Here is an 8,542-nt window from a genome sequence, read left to right on the forward strand (position 1 = left end):
TAAATGTCCATTAGGAGGGGGAAAGGATAAATAACTAGTGTTCTTGGGCAATTGAATACTCTACAAAACTAGCAGCAATGAACTGGAGATAGATAAATCAGCATAAATAGACGTCAAAAACATTGGGTGAAAATATTGGGTGAAGGAAGCAAGTTGCAGAATAATCCATATGGCAAGAAGCCATTTATGTATTTTAAAAAACCAAAGCAATGCAATATATTGTTTATGGATATTTATATTTGTGATAAAAATATAATAGCATGGAGTGAAAGGATAAACACCAAACACCTTTTATCAGTCAGGATAGGTTAGGTCCATGCCAGTGTAACAAACACCCAAAATCTCAGCAGCTTGTAACAAGACTGTATTTCTTGCTTGTGCTGCATGTCCATCAGGGGGCAGCAGAGAGGCTGTGTTCCACATCTCCTTGCTCTGGGACCAGGCTGACCTGGAGCCACCAGTTACTGAGGCAAAGGGAAATCGTCCTGTCTCTCAAACCTTCACCTTGGCCAGAGCAAGCCACATGGCCAAACTCAACTTCAAGAGGGAAGGTAACAGCTATCCTACTATGTGCCCCAAAGGAAAAGCAGTAATATTTGGTGGATAACCCCACACCCATGGTGGTGAAGACCCCTGGGAAGAGTACAAAGGGGCCTCCACCTGAACTGTAGTTATTTTAGAAAATATGAAGCAAAAATGTGAAATTTGTTCATTGTGGAGGGAGGCTATTTGGGTGTTTTGTTTATTATTCTCCATGTTGTATCTTTTAAACTTTTCAACACTGGAAGCATAATTTTTTAAGGAAGGGAACAATGGAACAACGTTAATATTAAAAATTGTATACGTGTGTCCTTGTGGGGACCATGCTTCCTTTCATGGTATTCAGGAGAAACGTGAGTAAAAGAATTCGGTTGTTTTTATGTTGAGTTGGAGGCACGGCAGCAGTCTTTTGGACCTCAGCAACAGCCCACTGGGGTCCGACCTCGGTCTCCGCATTGTGTGTGCATCTGTGTGTGTGTCTCCGCCCTGCAGCAAGGGCTCTCCCTGACCTTGTCCTGCTTACCTCTGTTCTCTCAGCCCAGAGCTTTCAACAAAGAAGGTGCCTAGTGAATGTTTAATGAATGACTCTGATATGCTCATTTCTGTCTAAATAATGAGCCATTTCAGGGCAGAATCCATGTCGTCTTCCCCCTGTGAGCCCTCCTCAAGAAGAAGGAATGAATGCTTGTTGAATGAATGAATGACTGCAGTCCTCCTTCCCCAGCCCATCAATGGAAGCAGAAAATGCACAGCCCTGTCAATTCCAACATGAGCCTCCCAAGGGGCTGGTAAGGACAGTATTTCTGCAGACTCTGCCATGCTTTTATGCCTGCATTGAAAAGCCAGTGATTGTGCACATGGCTGTACAACTTCCCAAGACTCACCGGTTTGGGTTTTTTTTGGTTTTGTTTTTGATGTTGATTTTTTGTTGTTTTTTTTTTTCTGCCACACCACGGGACATATCTTAGTTCCCCGACCCGTGCCCCCTGTGGTGGAATCACGGAGTCTTAACCAGTGGACCACCAGGGAAGTCCCTCACCCAGTTTTAACCACAGAAAGTCCTGTGTCCCAGGAAAACTGTGATGGTCGGTCACTTGACAGCAACTCCCTTCTCTCTGGGCCTCATTTTTTCCTCATTCTCATATGAGAGGGTTGGTTCTCTTCTCATCTCTACATATCACATCTAAGATTTTAGGAACAGGCCAGAGGGGAAGAGGTGAATCAAAGAAGGAAGAAAGACTCAATTTGGAATTTTCTGAGAGATCTTTATTTTTCACAAAGAGAGTGAATGGGCACTGCCACCCCGGCCTTGGTTCTAGTGGCTTGCAATGGTCTGAAAAAAGAGAGGGGAAAAAACCAGAATAGTCTAGTCAGGAACACAGCTTCTGACGCCATATGGAACTGAGTTCAACTCCCAACCATGTCACTCATTGGCTGTATGACCCTGGGAGAGTGACTTGAGCTCTCTGAGCCTCAGTTTTCTCATCTGTACAATGGGGGTAATCATAGTACTTACCTCATGGGGGTTTTAAATTAAACTATTAACTAAGGTGTCATCACAGTGCCTGGCATATGTTTAAGAGTCCATAAATGGTGGCTAAGACTATTGTCACGAACAGTATTAATCCTCCCTGACCACCCATTGCCAGATGAGGTTTGCATTCTCACTGGGGCCTGAGCCTCACCTATCACAGCTTCCACCACATTTCATCATTTTGCTCATTTAATCGTCTGTTCCCCACAAGCCACACATCACGCTATCCTCCATGACAAGAAAAGACCTGGACCAAAGGAGGCACTTCATATACACTTGTTGAAAAAAGGAAGTTCAGCAGTAGTTCAAAGCTCCACCCAGAAGCCCTTGAGATTCTTAGGGCCACACTGTAGCAGAAAACATCCTCAAACCCTTCTGGCATGTGCCCCACTCCCACTACTGACCTCCTAGGATCAGGATCTGCTGTTCTCACCCATCCCCCCAGCACCTCTGAGAAGAGCCAGCACCCGGAGCCCTCGCTGCTTGCCCTGTCTTGCTTACCTCCTCAATCCAGTCATTGAAGGCCGAGACTCGCGTGAACACTGTGGGCTTCTTGAGGGTGTTGCAGCCAAAGGCAGAAACGAAGCTGGTCACGCCGTGGACCTGAAAGGAGCCATCTGCTGCCGGGCAGTTGAGGGGTCCTCCAGAGTCACCCTGGAATGGTTGGAGAGCAGTGGGGGACTGAGCTGTGTCTGAGCTTTAAGGAATTGGTTCAGACTTTGGGGATTTTGAGAAACCCTTCTATGACTTGACCTCTCTGAGCCTCAGTTTGCTCCTTTGTGATGGGGAATGATATATATCTTACAAGATTTTGTGACAATTAAATGAGGTGATAAGTATATGGTCTTAGCGCAGTGCTTGGTAGAGAGGAAGCAATCAATAAATGGTAGTTCTGATTCTTAGTACCACAGTTAGTTATTAATATTGTTATTCATATTCACTTGTACAGTGACAGTATTGCTTAATTATAACTTCAGGACCCCAGATTTGAAGGTGACTTTAGAGATCATGGTGTCCATATCCCTTGCTGTACTGATGGGAATCCTGAGGTCGAGGAAGGGACAGTAACTTGTCCCAGATCAAGTCGGTGTGTGAGCTGGGACTAGAGTCCAGAGACCAGAGCTGTGTGCCTGGGCCGCAGTGACTTCCTCCAAGTCCTGCCTGGCCTGGAGGCTTGAATGAGCCCAGCAGTCAAGATTCCTCCCTCTCCTCCCAGGCAGATAGCAGAAGTACCCTGGGCCCTGCACACCCAGCGGAGTGGCTGTAGCCCCGCACCACCTCGGGCAGACGAGAGCTGCTGACTCACATTGCACCCAGAGCGGATGTCCCCGCCGGCGCACACCATGGTCTTCTTCAAGGCGCTGCCCCACCAGTCCAACTTGGAGCAGTGCTCGTAGTCTACCACGGGCAGCAGGGCCTGCTGCAGCTTGTCCGGGAGCGGCCCACTGGCTGTGGAGATAGAGAGCATTGAGCAGGGGCTGTAGGGGTGCAGGGCTAGGGCTGGGATCTGGGAGTTAGGACTGGGAGCCCCAGAGTGGGACGGGGGGTTTGAGGAAAAGCCACTCTTCTAGTCTGATGGGAAGTCTCCTCCCACCAGGTTATGTGGTCCTGCCTGCTTTCTCCATCAGAACATCTCCAGCACCTGGCACGCAGAGGACAAAAAAATCTTCCATTGAACACATTCACGTTTGGGAGGGTGAGGGGAGAAGGCTGCCTCTGGAGGAGGAATGGAGGAAAAGTGCAAGGATGCTCCTGATGTCGCCCTCAGCGCCCCGCCCCAGGCTCTGTCATCCTACCCACTGTCCCTATGGTTGGCTGGAGGGGTCAGCACGTACTGTAGAGACGGCCCCAGCCGCTGATGTAGCAGGGTGTCTCGTTGGGCAGGATGTCGCCGGCGGGAGGGAGGCTGGCGAGCTGGACCTTGTCTCCCAGCTGGGCGCTGTGCGAGAGCTTGATGAGGGCGATGTCATTGCTGGGGAGGAGGGAAGAGTCATGGGGAGCCTGGTCCTCCAGCCAGACCAAGCCCCGCCCCTCAGCTTTGCTTAAGATATTTGACCTCCGGGATGCGCCCGACGCCCCTTCTCCCTCCAGATCCCATGCGTTCCTACTGCTGAGCAACTTTAGGGAGCCCTCCTGGCCTCTTCAGCCCACGCCGACCCTCGGCCTTGGTAATTGTCCTCAGCTTTGACACCAGTGGTTCTCACGCATCAGCTGTGTCAGAATCACTGGAGGGCTTGTTAAAACACAAGTTGCTGGAGCCCATTCCAGAGTTTCGGATGCGGTGGGTCTGGGAGGCCCCAAGGGTTCACATTTCTAATGAGTTCCCAGGTGACGCTGCTGCTGCTGGCCTGGCGACCACACTTTGAGCACCACTGCTCTCTTCATCTGCCTGTTTGTCCCTCAAGTAATTGCATCTGGGTCTGATTTTCTCTCCACTCACCCCAGGAGCCCCTGAGGATGGGTCAAGGTCTTGACCATCATGGTCCCTCACTTCTGCATTGCACTTTCAGGGGTTTTGCACCCTTCTTTGATCCTCTCACCAGAAAAATGCTGAGCTACCCAGACATACAATTTTGCATATGCTTGAGAAGGTTAAGAAACCCTGCTTTGTGTTCTCACCCGGTGATTTTCTCCTTGACCCTCATAACCACCCAGGAAGCCCAGAATGCCACCCTTGACAAGTGGTCAAACTGAGGCCCAAAGAAGGGCAATGACTTGCCCAAGCCGCACAGTGACTTGGTGCTGGAGCCTGACTCTCAGTCCAGTGCTCGTCCTTTAGCCCACAATGCCGGGAACGCAGGACGCTCTGGATGAATGCCCACTGAATGGAGGAACCCTTGGATTTGGGACAGGGGTGCCTGAGGAGTCCTGGGTTCTGAAGCCAACCAGCCGAGTGGCCTTGGGGGAGTTCCTGCCCCTCCCTGGGCCCTGCTCTCCCCTCTGTAGGGAGAGATGTTTGGTGTGGATTATCCTTAAAAGCTCTGTTGGCTCTGACCCTCAGCATGTGGGACCTGGGCTCAGGCTGCTGGCCCAGCTCTACTGTCCCTGGGAGTCTTCTCAGAATCAGTGTTGGGTCATAGATAGACCAGCAGAGGAGCCCCTGGGTCCCAGGCCTGAGAGTTCACTCACCCACAGGACACGCATTTGGAGTTCCAGAGTGGGTGTACGAAGAGGTCCCCAGCATTGATGGGGATCACCTGTTCGGAGCCCTCTTTCTCAGAGCGGTCATACTCGCCCAACACCACCTGGTAGGTCAGGGAGCTCCTGCTGGCGGAGGTGACATCAGTACAGGCCTGACTGGCCTCCCCCCTCCCCTCCCACAGTCCCCCACTGCCCCAGCCTGCCTGGGTCTCACGCAGGGAGGGGGCAAGTGAGAGAACTCACGAGATGCAGTGGCCCGCTGTCATGACCCAGTCAGGGGCGATCAGGCTGCCTCCACAAGTGTGGTAGAAGGTCCCGTCCTTTTTATACTGCAGGGAGACCTGGTGGCAAGGGAAGGAGGAGCCTGAGTGGTCTGGGCCCCACAACGAGGGCTGCTACCCATGGCTGTATAGGTTGTGCACTGCACAACTCTAGAGAGAATCATTCACACAGAATGGCACCTCTGGAAATGTGCAGTGCCTAGCCCACACAACTGTACCATCCATGGCTGCTTTCATGCTACAGTGGCAGAATTAAGTCATTGCAACAGAAACCACATGGCTGACAAAGGCTAAACTATTTACTCTCTCGTCTTTTACAGAACAAGTTAGCTGACCCCTGTTGTAGACCAGTGCCATCCGTAGAACTTTCTGTGATGATAGAAATGTTCAGTATGGTCCAGTATGGTAGCCACTAGCCACATGTGGTTATTGAGAATTTAAAATGTGGTTAGCATTGAGCAACTGAATTTTTAATATTACTTAATTTAAATTTAATTTAAATTTAGGCCTATGTGGGAAAAGAATCTAAAAAAAGAGTGGCATATGTATATGTATAACTGATTCACTCTGCTGTATACCTGAAACTAACACAAATAAATCGACTACTCTCCAATAAAAATTAAATAAATAAATGTAGATAGCTACATGTGGCTACTGTGTTAGTGGCTACATGAGTGCACTAGTGCAATGAGTCTAGTCCTCTGTGCTCCCTTCACTGACCTCTATAAAGCCCTTCATCCCGTTATTGCTCCAGACCTTATAGCCCTGTTGTATAGTTTGAGGGGTCTAGAAATGAGTCCCCCCAATCTCACTCCTTAAACATCACACTTAACTTCCACCATTAATGCACCAACCCTTGGGTCAAACACTGCCCTTTCCCCAGAGTCTACTTTTAACTTGCAAACAGCCCAGTGAGGGTTACAGATTAAATGGGCAAAACTTCCATATGAAGTAGATTGTCCCAGGGTTTCCTGGCCTTTGGAGACTGAGGTGAAAACTGGAAACAGCACAATGAGGTCCAGAATGAATATTCTGCAATCAGAGCGTGGGGTGCAGAGCCCACGGTGGGAAATAGTGCAGCTGGTATTGCTCTTACCTGCCAGGGCCAGCTGTAGGGGACCGCATTCTCACCATTGACAACGCGGGAGGAGAGGCTGTAGGAAGTCTGGCCAAAGCCCGAGGCTAGAGGGTAGAGTAGAAGCGTCAATCAGCTAGAGGGTCCCCCAAAGCAAAGAAGAGGTCTGGGTCCCAGTCCTAGCTATGGCACAAACAGGCTGTGAGATGCCATACAACTCCTTCCCCTATCTGAACCTCAGTAACCACATATGAACAAGGAGCATTTGGACTAGAGCAGGGATTTCTGGACTCCCAGGAGTCTAGGGAGAGAGATGAACATGTGGCTTCCTTTCATGGCAGGAATGAAGGAGTTGATGCACTTAGAACCGTGCCTGGTACCCAATGAGCCCTTGAGAAGTGATAGCTATTGTCGTGAAGAGTGGTGGCTTTGGAGTAAGACTGCCTGGATTCAAAGTGCAGCTCTGCCCCTGGTTCTAGGATGGGCTACTTTACTTCTCTGAGGGTCAGTTTCTCTACCTGTAAAATGGGGATAATAGTAGTACTGACCTTAAGGGGACTGTTGTGAGGGTTACATGAGATAATATACGAAAAAATCCTTAGCGTTCTGCCTGGCATATAGTAAGCACTCAGTAAACATTATCTGTTACCATTCATTATTGTCAGTCAAGAGATGCTGCTTGGAGGAGGTAGCCCTGAGCTGTAATGTAATATGGCAGAGAGTCCAGGAAAAGGCTAGACCACAGGATATGGAGTGCAGTAGGGGGAGTGTGAGAGGAGAGTTGGGTTAAGCAGAAGAACAGAAATTCCAACCCAAGCAGTCTAACCACAGACCCCAAAGTCTTTCCCACTAGACTTTGTTTACCACCCACGTCGAGGACTCCCACCACAGACCTTTGGGTCCTCCAGTCTTCCCCCTGAGCTGGTCTATCACCCACAGCTTCCCCTCTATTCTCCTGCTCCAGCACCAAACTGAAAACCTCCACAATCATGCCCCAGATACAAGCTGGGACCTCTCCTATGGAACCAGGTATTGGGTTTGCGAGACTCAGGGTGGGTTGGTAGATTTCAAGGGCTCCTGGCACAGGGCAGCACAGGCTGGGGTCTTACCAAGGGCCACAAATAGGAGAAAACTCAGCAGCCGGAGCATCGTGAGTTTTGAGATGGTAGGAAAGAGATCCATAGCCTGAGGCTTTAATATAGGGCAGAAGACGGGTGAGGGGGGTCAGACTGGGCCCCATTCCCGGAACAGGTGGTAGAACACCAGGTCTCCCATGGTTCAAGGCTACAGCCCCCACCCACTGCAGATGGGGGAGAGTCAGTCAACAACAGGATCCAGGGTTCCCTGCAATGTGTGGCTGCACAGGTGGCACTGAATGGCAAGCTGATAGCAGGGGAAGGGGCAGGAAAGTTCACATCAGAACAAGACAGCCTCTTCCAGGAACAAACATAGGCTCTGGGACTGGTCACACCTGGGTTCAAATCCTGGCTCTGCCACTTCCAAGCTCTGCATCCTTGGGCACATGGCTTAACTTCTCTGAGTTTCAAGTTTCTCACCTCTAACATAGGATTAATATTAGTTGGGGACTTCCCTGGTGGCAAAGTGGTTAAGAATCTGCCTGCCAATGCCGGGGACACGGGTTCGAGCCCTGGTCCGGGAAGATCCCACATGCCACGGGGCAACTAAGCCCATGCACCACAACTACTGAGCCTGTGCTCTAGAGCCTGCGAGCCACAACTACTGAGCCCATGTGCCACAACTACTGAGCCCACGTGCTGCAACTACTGAAGCCCACGTGCCTAGAGCCCATGCTCCGCAACAAGAGAAGCCACAGCAATAAGAAGCCCACACACCGCAATGAAGTGTAGCCCCCGCTCGCCGCAACTAGAAAGCCTGCACACAGCAACAAAGACCCAACGCAGCCAAAAATCAATCAGTCAGTCAATCAATAAAGGCTATTTCTGATTGTGG

General features: G+C 50.2%; 1 protein-coding gene across 1 annotated transcript; it reads right to left on the reverse strand.

The window, feature by feature from the left end:
* Positions 1–1,516: 1,516 nt before the first annotated feature.
* LOC111163341 (chymotrypsin like elastase 3B) lies at positions 1,517–7,895 on the reverse strand. Its single transcript, XM_022551939.3, has 8 exons — positions 7,681–7,895; positions 6,593–6,678; positions 5,459–5,556; positions 5,204–5,338; positions 3,910–4,046; positions 3,381–3,523; positions 2,576–2,728; positions 1,517–1,873 (listed from the first exon to the last, which is right to left on the reverse strand). Exons 1-8 carry the CDS (start codon positions 7,751–7,753, stop codon positions 1,856–1,858), a joined length of 843 nt encoding a protein of 280 aa, XP_022407647.2. The 5' UTR covers positions 7,754–7,895; the 3' UTR covers positions 1,517–1,855.
* Positions 7,896–8,542: the final 647 nt, after the last annotated feature.

The sequence above is a fragment of the Delphinapterus leucas genome, chromosome 1 (assembly GCF_059928025.1).
Source record: "Delphinapterus leucas isolate spDelLeu-1000000601 "Yukka" chromosome 1, BTC_Dleu_Yukka2, whole genome shotgun sequence".
NCBI classification, from domain to species: domain Eukaryota; kingdom Metazoa; phylum Chordata; class Mammalia; order Artiodactyla; family Monodontidae; genus Delphinapterus; species Delphinapterus leucas.

What these genes read in the sequence shown, in the direction of transcription:
- LOC111163341 (XM_022551939.3), bottom strand. Translation starts at nt 7,753, where the DNA reads ATGGATCTCTTTCCTACCATCTCAAAACTCACGATGCTCCGGCTGCTG. An exon ending in TCCAAATGCGTGTCCTGTGG is followed by an intron (nt 4,047 to 5,203) that starts GTGAGTGAACTC and finishes CCTCCTCCCCAG; the next exon opens with CAATGACATCGCCCTCATCA. An exon ending in CGGCTGGGGCCGTCTCTACA is followed by an intron (nt 3,524 to 3,909) that starts GTACGTGCTGAC and finishes CTATCTCCACAG; the next exon opens with CCAGTGGGCCGCTCCCGGAC.